The sequence below is a fragment of the Gavia stellata genome, chromosome 10 (assembly GCF_030936135.1).
Source record: "Gavia stellata isolate bGavSte3 chromosome 10, bGavSte3.hap2, whole genome shotgun sequence".
NCBI lineage: Eukaryota > Metazoa > Chordata > Aves > Gaviiformes > Gaviidae > Gavia > Gavia stellata.
In genome coordinates, this window is record NC_082603.1 from 12,390,851 (window position 1) to 12,416,938 (window position 26,088).

Genomic DNA, 26,088 nt, shown 5'->3' on the forward strand with positions numbered 1-26,088 from the left:
GATTTAAAATCAGGAAACAAAAATATAAGCAGACAATTGTTGAACAACCTCAGTATTAAAAGATTTCAAATACTAAGGATCACAGTGACAAGGAAAGACTAACAATTCAGAAAAAAATAAGTAAGAGCAGGGAGGAAGAAAAAATCAAGTTTGTTATTTTTGCTTCTTTGAATACTATGGAATGAAGTGTATGGTTAGAAATTCAAGTACTGTTTGTTTTCTCCTGGAGGTTTAAAAAAAACCTGAACATTTAAATGTCATACCTAGATGACCTGCATCACACAGAATCAAAAAAGGCACAAATATCAATTCATGTCTACCTTCAGGTCACTTCATGATCACGAATGAGTCACACTTCATGTTCTTCCCATTTTTGGGCTGCTGCATTTCTTTGTTAGCTACATCTTCCTTATAAGGTACTTATTACATAAAATCCCTTATTCATACAAAGTGTCACTTAGTCTGAAAATGAAATGTGGAGGAAGCCAAACACTCTTCAACTGGCAATGAACATGCAGGGAAAAGCTGACACCCAATACAAAAGAATTAATTGAGTTTATTCCAGATGGTTCTCCTCACTTAGTATACAAGTCATCAGAATAATCTATCAAATAGACTTGGACTTTAATGATATGATTTTTTTCTATAATGCATTTTGGTTTTTGCTTCTAACAACCTGTTTAAAAAAAAAATCTGCCAGATGAAATGTTCAGCACAAACTGCAATCCTTACTATTTGTAGAAAATATGATTTAAAAAAGGACACTATCAGGTAATTCTTATTTTAAATGTTTACACTTATAAAAATGCTTTGGAAGCTTGAAACTGAAATCCTTTGTAATAATTTTCTTCTTCCTACCTCCCTCTTCCCATCTTAAATGCCTTTATTTTCCCAGGATTATCATAAATGACAGAGTGCAGCTGCTGATTAAAAACATTAAAAGACCACAAACGGATAAATTGTGTTTTAAAAGAAAATGGAAGCTTACATGGATTTTTTTTCAAACAAATAGAATGCATAGATGGCTACGGTACTCATCCATCAACCTTTACAGTGTCCGCTTGAGGTAGCCTTTCTAAAGAATTACTAAACAAGCCCCAACATAATCTAAATCTTTGCATCAAAACCACTATCTCCTCGAAAGTCCACTCTCCATTTAACACCAGTCGTGACGAACATCATAATACATTTTAAAAGCTTCTGACAAAACAGCAGGTACAGTGGACATAAATGTTAGTTCTAAATCTGCAGCCCTCAATGTACATTGTATGCACATAAATATCTCAGCTATAATACACATTCAAGATCCATCCCTACAAGCCATACTATTATGTAAAGCACAGCCATGCTAAATTCAGGATACAAACCATAATTCCACATCTACAAAATGAAAGTAGAATTAGTGGCAGTTTATTGCCTCATACAAATTTTACCAACATGGCAACCATGCCAAAGGAATTAAAACATTTTCAGGACATATGTACAGACTGTACATTTCAGAAACATCTGAACAATAAAAATGCAAGAACAATCTCTGCATTACGAATTAAACTAAACAAATGGTTTGAAACCGTCAATGCATTGAATGGGTTTACAAAGGCACTTCCCTACCCAAAATAGGAAATGACAATCTGCAGCCTAGAGGGAGGTTGGAGAAGAGTGCTTGTCAACTACTGCACAATCTCAACTTTAAGAAAAAATAAGCAGGATTTAATCAAACATTTATAGGATTCAATGTGATCCACTTCCAAAAGAGTTCACACAGTCTCATCTTTGTTTTTCTGTTGCTTTTCTTGGCTCTCTCGTTCTGTACTTTGGCTCCTTCGACGATCGTGTTTGTCCGAATGGTCCTTGCTGTCACTGTGATCATGTTTGTGGGAACGTTCTTTGCTTCTGCTACGCTTTCTAGATTTTTCTTTGCTGGGACTCTGGTCTCGTTTTCTGGACTTCTCAACACTATCTGTTCTTCCTCTGCTTCTGCTTCTACTTCGTTTATTTGACTTCTCTTTACTTTCATTTTTATGTTTACTTGATTTCTCTTTGCTCCTGCTTCTGCTGCGCTTACCTGTATTCTTACTTCGGCTCCTACTCCTATGCTTTCTTTCCCGGCTTCGACTTCTACTATGTTTTCTCTCTTTTTTGGGATCCCTCTTGTCATCCCGGTGTTTCTTGTCATCCTTATCATCCTTGTGCCTTCTCTCTTCTAGATCACCCTTACTTTTCCTTTCTTTTGATCTTTCTCTAGATCGATCTTTTTCCCTCTCACTACCTCTTTCCTTATCATAATCTCTCTCTTTTTTCCGACTCCGTTCATTTTCTTTCTCTCGCTCCCTATCCCTGTCTCTTCTATCTCCTTTCCTGTCACGACTTCGACTACGGCTTCTGTATCTGTCCCTGCTTCTGCTTCGCCTCCGTTCTAGCGTGCGATCACTACTTCGAGATCTCCGCCTTTCTTTTTCTCTCTCCTTAGCTTCACGTTCTAATCTCTGCCGTTCTCTTTCTCTTTCTAGTTCTCTATCAAAACTAGATGATCCATGGCCTTCCCGATGATGACTTCTGCTTCTGGATCTTCTGGGAGACCTCCTGGGACTGATAGATCGTCTTGGAGACCTTTTAAAATAAAAGATATTCAATATGAAACAGAACCTTTTAAAGTTAAGGGACCCTCTTTACTTTCCAATTTATACTTTACATACACAGTCTGTATTTAATCTTCAATACCAAATATCTGATTATTTTAATCCATTAGCATCTATAAACTGTTGTGCCTGTTTCCTTAAAACCTATCTCAGTGAAAAGATGACATGTTTCTGGTAATAAGTAGTTAAATATTGAACTTTTGATATTCATTTTCAAAATACCGTGTATATGACCTTGAACGTCTACGTTCTGCATGCCGGTCTATTTCTTCCATTCCCTCCTTGCCGTCTTTCTTGATTTTTCTAGGTCTGCTTTTAATTTGCTGATCAATGGTTTTCTGGACTGGCACAGGAATTCTTGGAAACAATGTGGAAAACCATTCAAGCTTAGTGAGGAAGGAACGAAGCATCTCCCCGATGGTCATAACGCAACCTCCACCTGCCTTCACATCCAGGTCCTACAAAATACAAGCAAAAAATATCCTGATGGTCAAAAATATTCTTTACTGGTTTTCAAAAAAATGCTGCTACATTACTGCCCTCTTGAAGTCTCATGATTATGAAAGTTTACTTGTCTCATATTCTAATACATTTCCTTAGAAAAATTCAAACTCTGCACCCTTTGGATTTGGCAGTATGTTACAGATAGGGAATGGGACTTAATATATACGCATGCAGGCACATACTAATCCTGCAGCCATCTGGATGGTAAGGGACTGTCGATGAAGAGATTAAGGTGAAATCCCCTTACACAGTCTGGTTATACGGTATGATCTTGTGTTTTATTTAAATGCCACAAAGTTGAGAAGCCCTCTCAAACTACATTTAATACTCCATTTTGTGAATGTACAACTGCGTACTATCATACCCAACCCTGTGGCCTAAATCATTTAAAAACTACATCATTGCCTATCTAAAAATGATCATAGAAAAACCTCTAGTACAAAATGGCATCCTAACAGAATTGGAAGCAATAGCAAACCAACTGCCATGAAGCAGTGAGGTTTCTAATTTAGAAATATGTAAAAAAATAAATAAATGAACAAATAATTGGAAACGCATAATCCATGATGACCATTGTCTCTGAAAAGGGTCATTACCGCATGAAGGCCTTCTTGCTATGCCCTCTCACAGCTCAGGACATGTTAGTCAGCTATTGTCAGTCCCAAACCTATAGTGCAAGCACACAAGGAAAGTGAGATTTGTTATCTAAACAGGAAGAGAAAATCTAAATGTAAAACTGCTTGCACTCACACACATTTAAGTGTTCAGATATACAGTTTTTCCAAATATAATCGCTGCAGAGATCTAAAGAAGAAAAAAAGGAGTTAAACGTAGCACCTGGAGAGTACGTACAGTTAAACAAAATAAACATAAGCATTTTGAAAAGTAACTCTGTATCCTGGAAAGTTTTTCTTTTTCACAGCAGCAGGACAAAAGATGAACTGCTTCCACATATTTAAGAACTGGAGAAAAAAAAAAAGTCCTGTAGGTTTAAATAATTCCATATATATAAATTTGCTTCATCCTATTGAGCTTGACCAGGACTGGTAAGAAACTTAAGACAAGCAGCTCCAAACACTTTTTCCTACATAACACAAAGCTACTGAAAGCAGCTGGGAAAGAAACACTAATTCCAAAAATATATTGGGAAGTTTTAAACAACAATAAACAAATATTTGCTCATAACCAATATCTGCAAGAACGGAAACATATAAACTAAAAAAAGGTGCTTTGAATAATGAACCAGTTAAAACCTGCACAATGAGTTGCACTTGTGATCGTTCTATTGTCCTGAGAATGAAGTTGTTTGTGGGGGCCTGAAAATGAAGCGACCCCAATCCTCCTCATAAGTTATAACGCAACATTGCAGAGAGGAGTTCATATTAACTAGCACCACCTGGGGGAGAAGGAGGATATCACAGCCATGCAATCAAGATTTAAATTTGCTTTGATGTTTGTTACAAACATACAATAACACAGGTTTACCTGAAATAACAGCTGTTTCCTTTGCACAGTGTTTTTGATACTTAACATGAAAGAAGCTGTTTAAAATAAATACACTGCATTGCAGTCAGATACAGGTATCATTAACACTATTTTTAATACAAGTACTCGGACATCATTTGCAACTGCAATGTTTGAAATTTCTTGAAGTAGGTGCCTAGTGTCACACTGAAGAGGGCAAGTGATCCTTCCTGTTCCATTCTTAAATCTAGGATGCAATTTAAAACCTGCTCAATAAATACAAATTGCAACAGTATGTAGCAGACTGTATATTCAACTTCACGGACCAAGAAACCTCACCCAGTAGCTCCTGCTCCATTTCTCCACACAATAAATCAGGACTATGGTACCAAAGGTATCCTCCTATCTGACTGCATAATAATGCAGCCTCTTTACTGAACTTCTGAAGTTAGCAACTCTTGTTTCTTTTTTTGCCCCGTTAGCAAAGACATTAAGGTTACCAGAAACAATGCCACCTTATGCAGTAGTTAGGCTGTTTGTTTCTCCTCTGAAGAAATCCTAGGTTTAGTTATGCCAGGACATGAAGAATAACCATAAAGATTTTTGGTAATATTTTTAAAGGTAAATGTTGATTTCTACTATATACTTCCCACTCCGCTATGTGAGCGCCAATTCCCCCTGTCCCAGTAATAAATGCAAAATACAAATTTAGCACTCTCAGCACTTACTATACCTTGCTTAAAAATAATTATTTTTCTAAAAAACACACAGAAGCTGCACTTGCACAGCCTGCTGTCTGCATTCTGATTTAATAGACCTGTTTCACATGGCTTTGTAATATTTGACACAGTAACATCCTAACCAACGGAAAATTCTGTTAAATCTTTGATGTCCAAGAAAAACGACCTGGGTCCCGGCTCTGACCTGCTTCTTGCACTAATTAACAAAATTACAACAACATAATATGGCAACATTCAAACTAAATAAAACCTTATCAAACAGTGTTTAAACCTAAAGTAGTAACATGAAAAGAAACAAAAGAAAACAAATTATTACCCTCGCCGACATACCTCTTCATCATCAAGAAAGGATTCAAACCAGTCCCATAGATCTGTAGGTGGTTGTGTGTACCTTTAAGTACAAAAAGAACGTAAAATTTTAATACAGCTTTCTGTATATTAAATTAGTCATCAGTTGATTATATTGATACTTGCCTAATATACATAAATCCAAGAGCCCTAATATATGGAGAGTCTGTATGAGTTATAAGGCCCATCACTTGCTTACGAGTGAGTTTCAGCGTAAATAATTTGTAGAGCAGACAAAAGGCAGTAGACACAATTCCTCCAGTTCCAACACCACGCACCTTTCAAAAGAAAAAAGTTAGGTGACAATGCAGGAAGTCACAAAGACATTATCCCAAATCTACAAAAGAATATGAGAACTAACACAGGATAAACCTACCAACAGAGCTATGTGGAAAAAGTAACACATAAAGTATCTACAGCTCTGCAAGCAAGGGGGATAAACCAACTCTTTATAATAAATACTTTTACATCTAGGGACTAAGCCAACATACAAGCAAATTTTGGCCATGCTTGGGAAATTTATTTACCAGACAGAAAAATTTAAGAAGGCACGTACTTCTACTTACCCCTCCACACATCCCTGTCTGGCCTGCTGTTTTTCTGCTCCCCTTTTCCCATGGTTCAACGTGCGTAACCTGGGGGGCAGGAAGAAAGCAAATGACAATTGCAAACTCCATAATGTTTAGCTGCTTGTACAAACCTAATTTAAACAATGGCTATCCTAAATCAATCTTAAATAGCTTGCCTTCTCCTACCAAATTCAAGATCAAGTCTGCTTTGTCATTAAGGCAAAGCATTTGGCTTTTTTAATTACCACATTGAGAAATTATTGCCAAAATAATGGATGAAGTTTAAAAAACAAAACAAAAACCACAAAGCAAGCATACATGCTTATTCTATACTCCAAGTACTTTCAAATACTTTATGACTAAACCCCATCATTACTATTTTCTATGTTGACTAAAAAATTACCTTTATTTAAACTTTCTCTTAACAAGTTTAGTGATACCTGATGATGACAGCTACAGAAGTCAAAAATCTACAGTCTCATATTCATAAATCTCATTTATGCAGTAAGCCTAGCTAGAGATTTCTTTTGAGCATCACCTACAACTAGGACAAAAGAAAGATGTCTATTAAGTGTAGTATTCTAATCTAAAAAGCCAGTAGACTTGTAGACTGCAGTGACGATGTTCTTAGATAAAATGGTTCCTAAGTACGAGTAAAGTTTGCCTAATTCAAATCTTCTGAGATGCATTTAGAGATGAGTGCACAAACATAGTTAACCAACACCATTCCTTAAACCTGACAATAAACATAAACAAGTCATAAACAATTCAAGAACTATAGAACTGCCTAAGCTACATTTGAAATTGTAAAATTCAGAGAACTGATGTCTGGCTCAATAAACAAGTATATTTCCTAAACATGTCAACCTAAAAAAAAAAAAGTAAAAACAAGACACAAAAAAAATACAATGGTCTTACAGTGGATTGGGGATAAGAGTCTGTGGCCAAGTTGTACTGTAGTTCACAAATTAGAATTCTTTAACAATACATGAAACAAAGCTAATTATGTACACAATCACATGAATTCAGAGACATACTAACGGCTGAAGTTGCTGAACTGTTTTATTTTACAGTTGCTGACTTCTCCAAATAGGAAAGATGAGACATGCCAATGCCATAGAATTCAAAATCCACTATGACTTCTCATATTACTAGCATTATATGAGAAGTTCACAAATACTACTGCACATCTTTCTGATTATTTACAGTTTTGCCTGCCACAGGAAATGAAAAGTACTTTTAGTCAAAGTATCAAATATGACACTACCACAAGGGTAGTCTTCAATTTTTTTTTTACTTACAGTTACATTTATTGGCAACAATCAATATAAACATGCTGGTTTTGACAGATATCAACTAAAAAACCCTCAAAGCCCTGAAAACAATACTCATTTCAGAAAGAGCATTTAAAGTTTTGATCCTACAAAGACTGCTGCATATGCTTAACTTGTTGGAAGCATACAGATTAAATGAAGTTGAGGACATGCGCATGGTGCTAAGATCAGGGATAAAGAAAGAAGAAGTCATCCACTTTGCAGATACAGAACTGAAACAGGAGACCAGAACTACAAGTGAATTAATTCAAATATCTAGACAGAATCCATATCTTCAAAGATGGTCCCTATCACTAGCTGCCTGTGTGACTCAAGATCATCTTTCCCAAGAATCCAGCACCCAGCATTCTTAAATTTTTTAAATGAGCCACTTATTTTGGTTCCCAAACACAAATACACCCAAAAACACACCTGCTATGATGAATATCATAGTCATTTAAAAAAAAAAAAAAAAAAAGGCAAAAAGCCAGCAATTTTTCAGGAATCTTAAAACATGAAAAGAATTCAAATCTTCTGAATATCAATGAAGTACCTTAATCATCAGATTATCTTCTCCCTCACATCTACTATTCATGTGTAAGTAAGGAGCTGAGTTTTCTCTTTATTTAGCATGTAGTTTTGAGTCAGAATAAATGTCAAGTTCAGTAAACAAACTTTATTTACATTGGATTAACAAGCAGATATTTAATGGTATGTCAAAATTCTTCCCCAATTTAAGACCAAGCCACTTACGGAATTAAACACTGAGACACGCAAATGAACTATTTGACCTACTGCAGTTGAGCTCTACCAATACTAAGAAGACAAATCATATCAAATATTTTTTACTACATTTGAAAGGGTCCTTGTAAAATACAATAAGCTCTGAAATTTTCTGAAAATGTGTTTCTTTTGTAAATTTTTCAGCTCTTGCCATCACTTGCAAAAATAAACTTTGCTGCTTTCCATTCAAGCAGTCAGAATGAATTAATCCTATCTCACATACAGCAAGTGGTAAATTGACTGAAAACAAGCTTTGCCGACAATCTATGTTACTCTAAGTATTAGGACAATGAAGTAGTCCACTCCAAATAACAGAGCGCAAGCAGAGAAGTGCTGTCGTTAAGAGAAAAACCAGTAGCACTGTCTTCATAAGTGCAAACAAAGCCAAAAATCTCAAAATACTTCCGTGGAGTTATTTTTCACAATTATAGTGCCATAAGTAACTTGACTTGCTCTGGTTCAATGAGACAAAAAGGCTACTTTTTTTTTTTCCCATTTCAAAGTATATTGAATCCTGCTGACACAATAACATTATCAAGCAGAATCAATTCACCTGAGAAAAAAAAAAACTCAATAACCACCAAAGTACAGCTGACTGAAGACAGCAGCCTGAATTACTTAAGTTTTGCTGTCACTATCAGAACAAAGAATGTGGCTGTGTTGATGAGCATTAATTATGCATACCTCTACCTGGGAGACTGGCTTGATGGAAGCCTCGCTGCAAAACTGATTCAATCCTGCTAACAAAACAAGAACTGAGACATGGGTGCACTGACACAGTTCAGTTATCTCCCCAGCACATCCTACCTAAGGCCAGGAGAAGCACTAAAATGAACTAGTTTTTGACTGGGTGGGGAGGGGGGATCCTAATCTCTAGCTAAGAAGGCCACATGCAAACTCTTGCTGAAACCACCTACAGTCACCACCAGGCCTTTTGCGCGTCAGCAACTCCTAGGCTGCGGGGAGTGCTTGTCTCTAAAAGTGGCATGCAGATCGGGTCCCCTCTGCACTCTCTCCGACTGAGAGCGCAGTCCTTAGGCGACCATTTCATCCCCACTGCCCTGGCCCACGCTGCCCACTTCAAAACTAACTTACAACTCCGTAATTCCAAATCCGACGCGAAACACACTTCTTTTGTAAGAGAAACAAGGCAGCACCTTGGGTTCCCCCAATTAAGCAATAAAAAACAGATTTGCTCCCATACCTTACCGCAAGATAAGGAGCAGGAAGGCAAGAGAGAGAATCCGCAGGCCGCAATCAAAGCCTTCCCCCTTCCAAAACCCCAGCCACGGGGAGGCTCGGGACAGGCGCCAGCACAGCCCCGAGGAGTCCGCGGCGCCTAGGGCGCGGCCCGCAGGCTCACCTTGAAGTAGATCTCGTCCACCACTTCATGGTAAGTCTTGAGCTCATAGAGCTGCACCTTGAAGTAGGGCGACGAGAGGATGTTGGTGAGGATCATGGGGTTCAGGTTCATGGTCTTCTCATTCCCCCACAGCGGCAGCACGTTGCCCTGCTTGCCTGAGGCCGCCGGCTTGGGCGCTCCGCTCTGCAGCTGCTGCTGGGCCGGCGGGACGGCGCCAGGCTGGTGCTGGGCTGCCTGCTGCCCCTGGCAGTTCCCGGCGCCGACAGCGGGGCTGTTGTTGGCCATAGCGGCTCAGGGCCCGGAGCGGGGCGGCGGCACGCGGCCTGCAAGGCGGACGAGCGGCCGCGCCACACCAGAGCGCGGGCTGCCGGGCCGGGCGCTGCCTCCGCCAACTGCTGACAAGATGGCGGACTCTGCGGAAGTGACGGCTTCGCCTTCCGGGGCCGAGCCGACCAATCCCCGCGGGAGAGTGCGGCGGCGCAAGGCGGGGGCGGGCGATAAGGGAAGAGGCGGGGGCGCCCTTTCCCCCGGGGCTCGGCCCCTTCCCGCGGCCCGGCCGCGTGGTTCCTTCTCTCCCCCCCTTCAGCCGGCCGCCTCACAGACCCGGGGAGGCGAGCGCCGCCCCGCCGCCAGCTCACCCCTCTCGCTTCTGAGCCGCCGAGGGTCGCGTTGTGCCTCGCCCGAGACTTACCTCAGCCGCGGGGCAGCCCCGAGCCGGGCGGCGCCTGACGGCCAGGCCGCGGGCCCTCCCGGCGGGGAGATCCCGGCCGGGGAAAGCGAGGGGACCCCGCGGTGTGCCGGGGGGCGGCTGCGGTCACCGTAACACGAGATACTAAGCTAGCGACTTAGCAAACTCGGAAATTGGTCCTGCGGGTCACCCGTGTCGTTGGTAATGAGGCCAGCGCGCAGCAGGAGTAGGGGAGCGAGCACCGGCCTACCTGCTGCTTCTGCCTTCGCGCTAGTGGAGAAGATAAGAAATAACGATGGAGTTGTTCAGTGTGCAGGAATCTGGGGTGAAGGAGCGTGTATTGATGGCTGACGACCAGGATACATCAAAGCCTGCCCACTTGAAACTAACGCTGGGTATGAGGCCCACTCCTCTGGCCGGGACCTGGCAATGGCTGAGCAGCTGCTGAGGATCTTCTCGTACGCCAAGAAAACAATAACTATTCCCTACTGCTAAATTCAAGCTGAACGCCTCCTCTGAAATTACTAATACTACATACAGACTCAGAACAATCAGAATTAGGTTAATGCATTTGAAAACTGCTGGATTTAAGAAAGTAATTGTCTACATTCAGATGCCAACAGGAAACAAAAGATAAAAACCTGCAGTTTTGCCTGAAATATATCTGATAGATGGCTTGAACTTGAATTTTCAGGTTACATTTACCTCCTTATTCAAAGGTTTCCAACAGGTTTTGAATTACATGCTTTTTTGCAAAAACAGAAAAAAACTAGTTACATACTTGGGCATCAAGCTTTAACCTGAAGTACAAAAGGGAGACTGAATGCACGATTTAGAAGAATTGCCAAGAGATTCTAAACATCTGATGACTGTGCAAAAACATAACTGAAAGTCCACCAAAATGCCTGCAAACTGGGCATAGTGAGACACAATACATTCAGTTGTACACACAGAGAAGGGCTCCATGTTGCTCAGTGAAGGGAGAAGTTGTTGTGGAAGCATCCATGGAAAAAGCATCTCTACCTGTGTGCTATTTAACAACTAATTTAGAATTTGAATTTAAAAATGAGGAGATAAATACTGTTGGAAGTAACATTAGAATATCTTCAATCTTCATTATACATTGAAAACCTGAGAAACAGTAACCTATCTTTATTACTCTGGCCCTTTACTGTACCTTAGAGCTTGTACTATAGCAGAAAAGCGTTTGTATCAGGGCCCTGGCAGTTAACAGTTTCTCTAAGCTGCCTGTTCTGCTGTCTGGGCTCTTCACCCCCCCTTTTCCAGGAATAACGTCATCAGCTTCCTTTTGGCCTCCTCTTCCCATCTCAGCTGATTTCCAAAGATGTTCACAAACCCGTCTTTACTCATCACTCTACCATCTTGATGCAGTAAATATCCATTTAACAATCTCATATGTAATTAAAGAACTAATCACAAAATTAATTCTAAGAAAGTGTCCTTATAACAGTGAAGTAATCTTGTTTTGGAGAGAGTTAGCTAGAGTAGTAACTTCTCTTTGAAGCTGAGTAGATTTTGTTGTTGTTTAGGGTACCCTTGACTCTTTGAGCACTTCCCTAATTTGTCTTGTATAATCACATCAAGACAATATTTGTTATATTTTATATTACCCAAATTGTGTTTTCATGCATCTATCTTTTCTCGTTGGAATATTTAGTCAATATGTTCCCAAACATCAGTGTTTTTCCTCTGTATAAGATAGCATTTTTGTACTTCTTACGCAGCCCCTCTTTGGTGGCAATACTAAAACCTTTGATATAGCTGCAACCTATAAATTAATTTGCTCCAAATTATATTTTCTTCCCTCAGGCATCCCAGCTGGTCTTTACACAGAATAGAGCCAAAGTGCCAAAAAAAAAAAAAAATCATCCAGAAGGTGATTTTCACTTGCAAACTGCAAGGAACTATATATAATTATAAAAAAGAAAGAGTACGGTGATCTGTGTGTAAGAGCCTAGCTTCTCTTCTCATTCACACAGAATAATTCTGAAGTTTTTCAAACAGGCCTAATCTGGTAGTTGAGGAGAAAGATACTAGTACTAAGTCACTAAGCATCCTCTGAATCTGTTTTGAAAGGAATGGTTGTTAGCTCTTCAATTACAGATTAAGCAGTATTGCTGCATGTATTTTCCTATCAAATATCAGTGTGGACTAGTGTCCTCTGGCAGTAGTGCTGCATTAGATTACTTTTGCCATCACATTTAATTATATGCACTGCAACCTTAAAGGGAAAGTACAGGAATTGGATACAGTTGTCTTTCTCATCCCAATTACTGAAGGATAAAGTAAGTTCCAGCAGTTTAGGATTTTTTCATTCATTACTTTCTACTGTGAGATGCTTTTATTTCAATATAGTCATATAATTTGTTGCTCTCTGTATGGTACAAAAGTAACATGCTTCTCTAAAAATAACCTGCTTAATTTGTGGGCATATCGAGCTGAATACAACTTGAATATTCAGTTTGAAATTACAGATCGTAATGTGAAAAATACCTTTGAACTCAAGTTTCTGAGGAACCTTATTGACTTGGACCTCCTTTGAGCAGGGGGTTGCACTGGATAACGTCTAAAGGTCCCTTCCAATACAAGTTATTCTATAATTCCTTGAGACTGTTAAGGATATGTACCACTGCATAAGGAAAAAAAACCCTGAAAACTTTAGACAGATTAAATCAAAGGAAATACTTTTTTTTCAGTGAGAGAATAATAAAAAAAGTTTATTTGAAGTAATGAGGAATAATCAGAAGAATTTTTCAAAACTTTTTTCTAGCAAGAAAAAGACCAAACACCCTGGAGTCAAAGAAGATTGTCCAGCTTAAAGCCGCTAATAGCACTCTATCTCTTTCATGCTGCCAGTCTTCAAAAGATTGGGTCTCCAATCCAGTTTCACCACCTAATATGGAACAATTGAAAAATATATGTCTGTGATTATATTGTTTGATAATGGAGAATTAAACATCTGATAATTCTGAAGGTTTCACTTACTGTGGTACATTTTGGGGTGAAATCTCACAAACTATTAGGAAATTGTGTGAATTCATAATGTGCTATGAATTTACTTTTACTGAATACTATAACTTTACTACTGTTCTTCCCTATATTTCTTTTGTTCTTAAGGCTGTCGTACTGAATTATGAGTAGAATTTTACAGGATACCAGAATCTATAGCATTTTAAGCTAGGAAGTGAAAGACTTCTCTTAATAAACTTTACAATATCTCTCTGAGGTAAAAAAATATTATGCACAGTGTATAGATTGTCTAATTGAGACATTTGTCTAATTTAGACAATGCTAAATGATAGTTCAAGGTTAAATAATGACTCAACAGCCAAAAAGAGCGACTGAATTATAAAACAAGGAGCCTCCAAACTATCTTTTTTTTTTTGCACAAGATATTCATACCCTTATTTCAATTACAGTGTATTTTCTTTTCTAAAAAGCAAAAACCTAATTAAAAAGTAAAAATCGATTTACTAGACTAGTCAAAGGGATTTAATGGGAATTATTCCCTATAAAAATATAGTTTCTGTGCATGGCCAAATTGGGTTTTGCAGGTCTTTAAATCTTGTTGGGGAAAAAATCCTGCAAAAATAATTGACCAGGTGTTATATATGCTTCAAAATAAATTTCTTATATACATAAACATTGGTAATATTACAACACTTACTTAAAACCTGTGTACAATCCAAACTCTGAAATAACAAATCTCCGGCTGCCTTACTTGCCTACACTGTTGTTAGATCTCCACTGTTATAACATTAGAAAAACAATTGTGAAATTGTATAGGCAGCTCCCTATTTCTACTACTCATAAGCCAAAATTAATATGAAGAAAATTAATTGCTGTTGTATTCCAAAACCTGAAAAACAAAGACGCTCAAACAGAACAGAATGGAAGCATTCCAATAACTTGAAATTTCTGAAAAAATGTCTGGATTGCCAGTTTGCAAGCACACTTACATACATTTCCTAGCTATTGAGTAAACAATATAGCTAACCTGCTGTTAACTACATATGCTCTGCCTAGGCCACATCCTGCAAAACTTAAAATGTTAGCCAAAACTCAAGTTTAAGCCATCACAAGCAGATATCAACATATAAATTTTTAGCGTTTTCTGAAAACTAAACCAAAAAGCATTGAATTTAGGTCTAATTTAGTTCACAAATCTTCTCAACCCTCACTGCCACCAGAACCCTCCTTCCTTTCAGGTCCCAGGCATATAACATACACTACCCTTTTTTATATAGCAGCCCCACCCTGTGATTAGCAAAACGCTTTACATACTTGTGAACAGAAAAAGTGACAGGAAATTTGGAGCCATGTTTTCCTTTCTACTTTCACTGTGCATCCGAACAGCTGCCTGCTCTTTGAGAGACAAATCCTGCCCCAGTGTGGAAAATACTTAATGAGATCCTGCAAAAGGCACCGATTTTATTTTTTTGTAGTCTGTACCTCCCTCACCCTGGCAGAGCTCTTTCACTTCGCGTCACCACCAGTGCAACAGCGCGTTTCCCCTAGGGATGGGAATAAACGCGTCTGCAGACACAGGAGCTGTACCGAGTCACGCAGAACCTAAAAGAAGTAGCGCGAGTAGTGGGATTTTTGTTTTTTCGTGTAAAAATGAGGGACACCCCCCGCCAATCCCCTTTTAATTACACGGAGGGAGGGTGGCACAGGCAGAGATAAATACAACAGGTGGACCTTCGGATGCTCATGTGATGCTAATCTATCGTCTTGCCTTAAAAAGGATTAGAAGACATTCCCCTACGTTAGAAGATGCCAATCAATGTTTTGCCGCGTGGCTGTGGGGAGCTGCAGCCCGGGGCGGAGGGGACCCCGCCGGGGGGCCGTCAGCTGCTGCCGGGGGGCCGTCAGCTGCTGCCGGGGGGCAGTTTCCCGACGACACTGAAGCCTGAAGGCTTTCCGCTCGCAGGGGCAGGTTTGACTCGGAAGTCGGTACGCGCACGCCCAGGCCTGGCGAGAGGAGAGTGAAAGGCGGCCCCTTTCCCTCAGACGCCCCGGGCAGGCCTGCCCCCACCGCGCGGCTCCCCGCGGAAGGACGCGGGGCCGGGCCGGCTGCGCACAGCTCCCGCCGGAGGCGGTGTCGCGCGCCCTTCCTGCCGCGGCGAGCGCTGGCGGAGCTGCGGGCCGCGGGAGGGGGTTGCTTGCGCGAGGCGGGAGGTCAGCGTTAGGGAGAGAAGATGGAGGGAGAAGCGCGGGGGAGCCCGGGTGAAAGGGCGAGGGATGGCTGGGGCGGGCGGGCAGCAGGGGTGTGAGGAAATGGCTGTCGAGGGGCCGGGGGCGGCCAGCGCCGCGCCGCCATACCCCTGGTGGGCCCTGGGGAGGGCGAAGAGCAGCCCCTGGGAGAGACCGGGTGCTGGTGGAGGGCCGGGGCCGGGCCGGGTCTGAGGCGGTCCTGGCCGGGGAGCTGAGGGAGCCGAGGGCTGAGGCAGCCGCTGGTTGCCTGGGGCGGGCTGGGGCGCAGGCTGCGGATGAGGATGGTGGGTGCCGGGGGACCGGCTCCTCAGCCGGTTACTGGTGAGAGGAGTCCAACAGGTTCACTTCGCTCCTGAGGGGACAAATGACTGGCCTGAACGCTGAGTCTGTTTCCTGGTTTTGTACACACATATATATAAAAATCTATATTTATACTTACGCATAGAAGACCTTATGGAGCGGCCAAGTTGCCAACGGGCTCGGCCGAGCTGCTTTTTTTGTGCTGGGCCCGGTGCCCCTTAGACCTGCTGGTGAGCCCTGGGCTGCAGCTGCCGCCGGGGGGGAGGGCTCTGGAAAGCCATGAGCGCACAGGACCACGTTCCTTCACTTAGGTGAATCCCGTGGCGTTCATTCATCATTCACTAGGGCCTTGTTTTTAGGTTTAATGGGGATATTTCTTGTTAAATATTTATGTGTGCTAAAACGTAGGTTTTAATAAAAGGTGGGAGAGTTGGAAATGCACTAATGGTCATGACTCTAATGCCATGCTGAATTACCATAGATTACTTATAAAATGCAGCCATTAATAACAAGGTTTAGCTCATAGTAAATCTAAAGCTAAGGCCTAGCAGAACCTTTCCTCTTGTACAACAAAGTAATTACTCGGCTATTTCCTGCTAGTTGTTACATTGTAGAACTTGTATTAAGCCATATGTACACAAATCTAGATATAAAATAATCTGAATTGTGAGATAAAACAAATGATAGATGATAGTCAAGAAAGCAGGCACCTGCGTGAGAGATTGTTAGCTTTTCTGGCAAGTGCAGAAAAATAAAGGAAGATTAAATATGTTGCATTGTGTAAACCCTATGTAGGTGTGCTGGATGGAGAGTGACAAATTATGAGACTTGCTTTTTTATGATTGCATATGATTTACAAGTGTTTATAAAAAGGTTATTTACGTCATTATATGTGGAGGGAGCAGCTAGTGCCTAATTTCACTAATTCCTATGGTTTTGTCATTCTCTGAATAGAACTGGGATCAGGTCTACCCCTGCTTAATTGTGAATTGACCACCACTGAAAACAGCAAGCTCTGTACTTCGATATATTACAAAGTACCTCACAAAAGAGTTAACTTTTTTATTTTAGCATTAGCAAAATACTATGGATAAGAACTTTCAAGAAGAACCGTTTACAAGAACTATTAAATTCACACCTCCTTTGTACAAACAACGCTACCAATTCATTAAAGATTTAGTGGGGAAATACAAACCTAAGAAGGTTGGTATGTTTTGTCTTCTTATGTTATAAATTAGAAAAAAAGTTAACATTAGGTATCTTGGGAAGACAGGAAATTCCTAGATAACCTGCTGACCTAATTACCACAGAACAGTAGTGGAGGAGCTATTGTTAAAACTGAATTGCCTTAGCAGACACTTGATCATGTTTCGGTTTTCAGGGGTGCATATAATTAATGTTGATTGATGGGAAGAGGGGAAAATCTAAAAAAGAAAAATGCCTTATCCTGTTCTGGAGAGTACGTAGCATTGTGGTTTTAATTTAATGCTGCGGATTTTGGTTCAAGCTGCTTTCATCATAGTTTGGTTTTGCTTTCTAGAGCTGTTAGTTCCATATACAGTATCAGGTTAACCTCATCATTCACATGGATGTTCTCAGATGAGAAGTGACATTAAGAGTGTGGGATTATGTGAGGCTAACTCTCCTCCACTTCCTTAAGGTCTTGTCACCCCCTTCTGTTCCCCCCCCAATACACAAGGGCTCTTGTTTCGATACTCATATTGAAAAGTTGAATTATTTAAGTAATGTTGTATAGCGTTTGCTCTTTTCTAATATATATTCCCTCCCAGCACCTCCTTCCAAAATGTAAAAAGTTGAGAAATACCTCTGTCTTTTTAACTCTGAAACTGATGTTAATGTCTTGGGGAGCATGAAAGAAATTGAGAAATGCACCTGCAGTGTGCTGGCATAATCATACTTCTAGTGGCTAATAAAAATCTAATCCAGTCTATGAGGTCATGGCTCTATAATCTGCTTTTAAATAGAATGTGTTCAGGAATGTTGCATCTGTATTTAAAGGTTCGAATTTTCTGACTTAGGATGTGAAATGAGGGTGTGTGTAAACTTTCTGTTTACCCACAGGGTAGAGGTAAGCTGAATAGAAACAATTCAGGATTTTGACACTGAGTACTGAGCAGTGTGCTTCAACCTTGATTTAGCCTGAGAAAGAACTGTGGGGTTTGCTTTGTGTACTCAACTACCTCTTAAGCTTACAGGAAAGAATACCTATTATATATTTGACTTTGTGGTCTGAATATCCCCAGCCTTCCCCACTTACACATTAGACTGAACCCCTAAACCGGTGTTATGCAGACACTTTGCTGCTAACCTGGCTGCTGGTGAGCCTGTTGTCAGTGCTTTGGAGGGAGAGTAGGCCAGTGAAAAGCAGTGGTGAATGTGAAAATTGCTACGGCTTTAATACATACAAATCATACCTTACTGTTATTTGAGGGAATGTGCCTTCATGTGGAAGACATTCTCCAGAGTCAGTGGGATGCTCTACATGTACTTATTTATAGCTGCAATAACAAAAGGTTAATCCATTTAAAACATCTAGCAGGATCTTCGTATACATTTTTAAAAAGAATTTTCAAATCTGTGTCTATCCTGCTTGCAGCTGTAAACTTTAGTTATGATTGTGAAATGCTTTATTTTCATTAAAGTGTTATTTTGACATAAACATGGCATTTTTATTTTATGAAAATCTCTGAAATTACTTGGAAATATGCACCATTTACACATTGCTTAATATCTAATTTACAGGTGGCAGATTTAGGATGTGCTGACTGTACGCTTCTCTGGATGCTGAAATTCTGCAGTTGCATTGAAGTGTTAGCTGGACTAGATATCTGTGCAAGTGTAATGAAAGAGAAAATGTAAGCTTTTGCATTATGTTAATTTAAAGTTTGTATTTGGCTCGACCTAGTGGCATGTTACATCATTTCTTGTCAAGAATTTCAAAATGAAGGTAAATGCAGAAATACCAGCTTGGCAAGTTAAGAGCTATCCATTGTTGTTATTTAGTTACGTTGCACCTGTATCTGGGGACTACTGGGCTGTCGATGTCTGTAACATCACCTAATGTAGCAAAGGTCCAAGTCATGAAATGTCCCTGTAGGTGTGTACATCTGGGAAATGCACTGTTTGTAAAGGTACTAGCACGTTGTATTAGTAGTATCTGTGCTCATACATGACATTACTGTGGTATGCAAATTGATCTTTTTGAAATGTGGGTGTGACTATCTTTTACTCACTGTGGTGGGGACTTAATTCTTGTTAATCTTTTCGAAATGGGAAGGTCAGCTCAATGTTTTGCATCTGGCTTAGAAGGCTCTAAAATGTGAAGTTTATGTGATCTTTGAAGCATGGGTAAGACTGGTGAGGAACACCAAAGTTTCTCTCTTGGAAGCTGATTAATATGGTTTCAGTGAATATGTAAGGATCTAGATGCTGACATTATCACTTGCTCTTTCTCAAGAATGAAGAACAGGAGCCTTTTATTATATTTAATGTTTATTGTGTGTTTTGTCTGATGCAGTATTTCAGAATGAAATTTGCACATGTATTTTAGTTCTCAGTCTATTTTATTTGGGAAAAAAAGGTTAATATGCTTGCTTAAAAACTTCCTCAAAAACCCTGTAAAGCGTGTCTAAGCCAGACTTACTGTGTGTCTGGAGTTGAGCTATTATCAGAATTTACAAGTGGCTTTGCAAGTGGCTTAAGAGTATAGTGAAAATTGTTGTAAACATGAAGGACAACTGCTGGATTAACTGCTCTGCTCTTTCTGTCCTATTGTAGGTAGTCATAAAAAGTGTTTGTATTAAAATTCTTTTTTTATGCCTGTAAAATAGGTAACCTTTTTGACATTTACAAGGTATCTATGTAGGGTGTTAGCTAGTTCGTTACATGCACAATTTATTTTGTTCTAATGTCCTTTCTATGACACCATGTTTTTAATACTTTTGTAGGCATAGGTTGTCTCCCCTTCCTGGTGATTATTTGCAACCGTCTGAAAGATCCCTAACTGTTACCTTGCATCATGGTTCAGTTGCCCATAAAGATCCTTGCATGCTTGGTTTTGACCTGGTAACGTGTATTGAACTGTGAGTATTAGGCCAACATACTACATTTTAAGTTCACTAGGGTTCAGTTTGGAATTTTGTCCATGCTCTAAACAGACTTGATCAAACTTTTCAAGCAGAAGAGTAGCAGAATGTTGTATCTTTTAAGTTGTGCTTAAATTAACAATACTAAGAAATTCAAGTGGTGCTAGCTTATGGTGGAAAAAGGATATTGATGAAAAAGTACAAAATACAAGAAGAAATTTTCTCAGACAAAAACCTCTAAGCTGCCACTCAGCCACAGTGCCAGTGCTAATTTTGCAGAGCTAGGCTTAAAATTAGAAGGTACAGATAGGGGTTTGGGGTTTTTTGACTGGTTGTTAAGAAGGTTGAAATATAGTAGGGTGTTTTTTATAGACATACATAAACTTACCCTTTACAGAATAGAGCACCTGGAACAATCAGAACTAAAGAAGTTTCCTGAAGTGGTGTTTGGTTTCATGGCTCCAAGCATGGTTGTGATCAGTACTCCAAATTCTGAATTTAACCCGTTGCTTCCAGGAGTGACATGCAGGCATCCAGACCATAAATTTGAATGGAACCGAGCACAATTTCAAAGCTGGTAAGTTTACTTGAATATTGTATGCAGACAGCTTTGAGCATTCAGTAATGTGAGAAAGAAATAGCTATACATTTTCAGTATGGTTTCTGTATGTGGTTTGGTATTAGTGCAGTTTCACACCTACTGATTTGGTGAAACATTTCTTTGCTGTTATAAATAGCTAAGCATGCTCTGTGAGTTTTGCATTTTATGATGGTTGTTAAGTTGGCTTGCTTTTACTGTAACTGCTCTGAAAAAATATTTAAAACTTTTACTTTCCTTTTTATATATCTTTATTACAATTAATGCATTTGAAGTCTAAGGTATTAATTAACCTTTTCACATAATAATACTGTGCTATAAAAATGCTTCCTAATAACCTAAGAAATGCGCTCACTATATATGGTGTGTAATCAAAGCACTCAATTAGTCCAGACCTTTCTGTAAGAGTATGCAAGCAGATTTATCAAATAATCGCAGAAGCAGAGCATGCTGAATAAAGTTAAGGATAGTTTAGCAGGTCATGGCATAATGGAAGATTTTTATGGAAAACGTATGTATGTGACAGAGGGTTGCATGAGATGTATCTTACTCTAGTATCAGTAGATGTAATAAAAACCAAAGAAAGAGGGAGTGGGACATATATCATGTGATAACATTCAACTGACAGGCAGTTGTGGAAGAAAATATATGGCACAGTAAAGGATGTCATACCTCAATCATAGAATCATTTAGGTTGGGAAAGACCTTTAAGATCATCAAGTCTGACCATAAACCTAACACTACTAAACCATGTCCCTCAGTGCCTGATCCACACATCACCTCCAGGGATGGTGACTCAGCCACCTCCCTGGGCAGCCTGTTCCAATGTCTGACAACGCTTTCAGTGAAGAAGTTTTTCCTTCTCTTGGTCAGAAATTGTATTTTGTAAAATTTGCCCCTTAAATTAGGTTGTTTCTGCCATAGACTTTAAAGTATGCAGTGATTTTTGAGTATATAGTTTTGCAAAGCCTGAAGCATATATTCTTCTATAAATAATGATAGTAAAACCTGCCTGCATTAGCAGCTTAATGATGAGTACCTTAGGCACCATTTATGTGACTTACAGTAAATTTAGATTCTGCTTTTGGATATATGTGAATGAAAAATATGGATATCACTGAAGGAGTGATTTTTTGGACTGCAAACATGAGAAAGTCTTTGTTTGTGTTGTGAAATATAAGTATTGCAATATTCTCTAAAATACTTGAGATACTAATTTAGTTTAATACTTTTTCATGGAGAGTGATGCAGGTAGGTAGTGCCATTTTAGTTCCCTGCCCCATCACATTTTTTACACTGGCTGATGTACAGTACTACAAGATTTGTTTTCACTTAGATGTCATATGTTGTTGCAACCTTGATTAGGTAGATTTTACTCTTTATACATTTACAACAAACCTCACTTTTCTTTTTTCTGTTAACTGGTCTCTTGTGGTTTTGGGGTGTGTATGTTTTTTTATGGGTTCTTAAATAATTTTGTTCTCTGAAATTGGTAGTTTTTAGCTCACATTCAGTGCATTTAAGACAGTAAGCAACTGTAAACATGCGTATTCTATGCAGATATTTTAGAAATAACAGTAGTGTTACTAATGATACTAAATGATTCAGACTATGGTAGGCATATGATTACAGCTCTGATTCAGCAAGTTTTTGACAGTGCTTATCTTCAAGCATGTTAGTATTAGAGAAATTATGCTCAAGCATTCACAAGCTCAGGGTCTTGCTTCTGTTAGAGGATGCATCTTTAGCACATTAAAAGATGAATATTTAGTATGATCGGAATAAATTGTCTTTCTTAGGGCTCTAGAGACTGCTAGACGCTATGATTACTCAGTGGAATTTACTGGTGTAGGGCACCCACCAACAGGAATGGAGAATGTTGGGTTTTGTACCCAGATAGGCGTGTTTGTTAGAAAATATCCTCAAACCAGTGAATCTGCTCAGTCTGAGAAACCCACTGAAACAGTTTACAAAACAGTAAGTATTATTTTCTTCCTTTAGGAGGATGAATAAAGAGTGAAGTTTTCTATGACCTGCCTGTGAAGGTGTTCTTACTGTGGTCTACTATTGCATTCCAGTCTTAGCTATGATAACACACACCATCAGATCAAGAGAGTCTTAAGTCCATAATTTGTGTTTCTAATTGTATAAAGGCCTTTAACTTTTAGGTTATTTGGTAAATAGCAATATGGATAATTCTTCTTCTTTTAACATACTGTTACCTTTAGAATGAAAATTTTACTTTCTGCCAGGTATACTGTGACACTATTTTTATAATTGTTCCTCTAGTCATATTTTCATCATGTGGTTGCTGGCACTGATGCAGATTTTTCAGGTACATAAAAAATAAACAGCATAAAAAAGCATTTCTAACAGAGTATATGTTTCAAAGAACTGCGTAGTCTTGTCAAATATATTATCAGAAGGAAGGCATTTCCCAGAAAGTGGATTGACAGGACCTGTTTTGTGTGGTTTGCCTTACTCAGTAGCATTTGATGTTACACCCTAATCTCAGTGTTTTGAGGTAGCCAGTTCTGGTTTTTGCAGAGGCATGGGATCTTGCCAAGCACCCTGTTCTCTGATGGTGCACATCAAACCTTTTTGGTTTTTAGAACCAAATGGCTTTCACTTTAGATAACATCAGAAAATATTTTTGCAAAGTACTTTGCTGTGTGTTGCAGTGTGTCACACTGACAAAGCCTAATGCATCTAAGTGCCATGTGGTATAAATCAAAGGACATTTTTTTCAGTGATAACATGAAGCAATAATGCAAAAAGAGAAATACATTGGGTTTTCTCAATCTTATGAGGCCTTAAATTATTTGTTTCAGTGAACATATTCTAATATTTCACTTCTTTCTCTATATATGTATCTTCAAGTAAATTGTGACCTGAAGTGAAATGTATAGTGATGTTATGGGAATGTCTTTTGTTGTTTCCAAGCTATAAAGACATTCTATACATTTGAAATTTTGCCTGTCATCTACTGCCCTTGATAGAATGGTGAACTGCTCTTTAATGCTCCACAAACTTGGAAATATATCTAGGTGACTGACATGTACTAGAAATTGCTTTCATTATCTTCTGTTCCAGGGTCGTTATGGAGGGAGTTTTGATATCAGTATCCTTTAAGTTTAAACAAGAGTGTTATAGCTCATGTGTTTCTTATCAAACCTGGACTATCAAATTAATTTTTATTTTGTTATGTAACTAATTTATGGGAATAAATCAACATTTCAAGATGTAATCAGAAAGTAAGAAGAAATAGTTATAGACTGTAACTTCTGTGGTAGTGTGTTGGTATAAAGCGCTTCCTAGTAAAATAATGGGAATGCCTGCCTAGTTTCCTTAATTGCATTGGAGTAGAGCTCAGTGTAGAACACACAAGTACACAGATTTTCATGTCACAATTTATTTTTTAGCATTTTCTGCATCTGTGAGAGTATATTTAATGTTTTACTCTGAAAACAGAATGAAAGACATAGCTGCAGTCCTGGTTTCCAGATGACAGTTCAGAAGTAGTTTAGAATCTACGTAGCTGTGGAACTGTCACCAGAGCCTCGTGATGAGTAATGTGGAAAGTAAGAGAATGATTAAAAAGAATTAAAGAATTGCAGGGTTTCACCCTGCCTGATCTACAAGTATAGCTTGCAGATATAAGCCTGATTTTTTTTGAAGTTCCATTAACTTATCTAATTGCCATTGTAGTAGTAATACATAAAATCAAGTCCTATTGTCTACTTCTCTTCTTACCTGAAAATGTTTAAAGTAATAAGCAAAACAGGATAGAATCAAAAATTATGTTCACATTTTAGAAGCTTTTTTTGACAAACAAATGTTAAAATCTGAGCCTATGATAATAATAAACATTTTCTGTGTTCTTGTATGTTGTAAAGGTCTTCAAAGCAGTGTATCCAAGTCTTAAAAATGAGAAGTACCTGCAGAATGCAGTGGTCAGTGAAGTTATTCTCACAGCACAAATCATTAAGCGAAGTCTGTCGGACCATTTAATGTCAGAACATGAGGACTATAATGATACTACTGAGAGAAAATCCAAATTCCAACCTTCAATGAACTGTTTTTCAGAAGATCTTGGAAAACTGGTTGTTGAAAAAAGCATGGAACCATTTGTCAATGGAAATGTGGTTTATATACCTCTTAAAACAATCTTTTCTTTCCCCAAAGTGAATCGACTTTGTGGTACCTTTGAGAAGTTATGCAAGTTTATTGCTGGCAAGGTCACACTGAGCAGTGATCGTTCTGCTGTGGTGCTCAATACTGAGCATGAAAATGGAGAGAATTAGATGACAGATTTCTCATACAAAGTTCAGTTAAAGTAATGAGAGCATTTTTTTTTAGTAGCTGTTAAGTGGTGTGTTCTGTATGCTAACTAGAACCACAAAATCTTTTTTAAACCTTCCAGTATTTATCCATCGGCACCTCTCTCATTTAGTGAAGATGAGTGCTTCTGGTAAAGATCACATAACTTGCAGGGTTTTAAAGAAGAGTATCAGGGGCTAAAAGGAAAGAATTAATTCCTGTGAAGAAAAATTTTAAGTATTTCTGTTTTGTTTTATATTACCATACTGTAGCTATCATGACTAGATTCTTTTTGGTAATCTTTTGTTAGCTCTAAGGATAGTTGATGATAACACAGAACTATGTTGTTGTGCTGAATAATATAAGTCAGACATAGATTTAGGGCAAGTTTTTTCTTAATAGAATAAAATTTATAGATGCCTTTTTCAAGATGAGCACATACTCAGCCTTTGTGAAAAACAAATATTGTTCCAGAGAAATTGGAATATGCCACAAACACTTACAGCTCAGTAAATTCAATATTGGGGAAGAGTGACATGATGTTGGATGTAAGGTGGAAAAAAAAAAGGTAGGTTTAGCCCTATTGTTTTATCCAGTTTCTTGATAACTGCTGCTTGGGAAATAACTTGCATGCTGTAACTTTCCAGAAGCTGAATTTAATTAATTTGGAACTGGTATCTTTGACTATTCTGTTTTTGAAAAAATAAAAAAATTTGTCATTGTGAATGCTAAACTGGCCTTGGTGTACCTGAAAAAAATTTCTGTGTTTTCCCATGCAGCTGTTGTCCAAAAAGTCTTGACGACACATTCACAGAAACAAAAAGCAGAGGTGTTACAGATAGCAGAGCTTACCAACTTGGCCAGGATGACTCTTCCTTAAATAGAGCTGAATTGTATGTGTAAATGCACAGTAAGCAAATGTTAGATGATGGACTTAAGAAGACACAGGATTGGCTTGTTCATACAGGATTAATGAAGCAACACACTGCAGTTCTTAAGTTTCTTCGCATACCTGAATTTTTTAACCAGTAATTTTAATGTCTCATGGAAGTATTTCTTATGAGTGAAGAGATAATTAAAAGGCCTCATTCTGTGTATGTTTCACAAAGTCATTG

General features: G+C 38.9%; 2 protein-coding genes across 3 annotated transcripts; one reads left to right on the forward strand and one right to left on the reverse strand.

Annotated features, from left to right (window-relative positions):
* Nucleotides 1-500: 500 nt before the first annotated feature.
* On the reverse strand, nucleotides 501-10,008 carry PRPF38B (pre-mRNA processing factor 38B). 2 transcript variants are annotated; one of them, XM_009820375.2, is made up of 6 exons: nucleotides 9,724-10,008; nucleotides 6,262-6,330; nucleotides 5,822-5,973; nucleotides 5,678-5,738; nucleotides 2,874-3,097; nucleotides 501-2,610 (listed from the first exon to the last, which is right to left on the reverse strand). In XM_009820375.2, the coding sequence occupies exons 1-6, from the start codon at nucleotides 10,006-10,008 to the stop codon at nucleotides 1,758-1,760; spliced, it is 1,644 nt and encodes a 547-aa protein (XP_009818677.2). In that variant the 3' UTR covers nucleotides 501-1,757. The 2 variants fall into 2 exon arrangements, with proteins under 2 accessions (XP_009818677.2, XP_059677848.1); XM_059821865.1 differs by having other exon boundaries at nucleotides 2,862-3,097; nucleotides 9,724-9,839.
* A 7,019-nt stretch (nucleotides 10,009-17,027) lies between these two features.
* Nucleotides 17,028-25,011, forward strand: HENMT1 (HEN methyltransferase 1). The gene is made up of 6 exons (XM_009809424.2): nucleotides 17,028-17,152; nucleotides 18,713-18,825; nucleotides 19,918-20,052; nucleotides 20,453-20,632; nucleotides 22,453-22,630; nucleotides 24,550-25,011. Exons 1-6 carry the CDS (start codon nucleotides 17,036-17,038, stop codon nucleotides 24,955-24,957), a joined length of 1,131 nt encoding a protein of 376 aa, XP_009807726.1. The 5' UTR covers nucleotides 17,028-17,035; the 3' UTR covers nucleotides 24,958-25,011.
* Nucleotides 25,012-26,088: the final 1,077 nt, after the last annotated feature.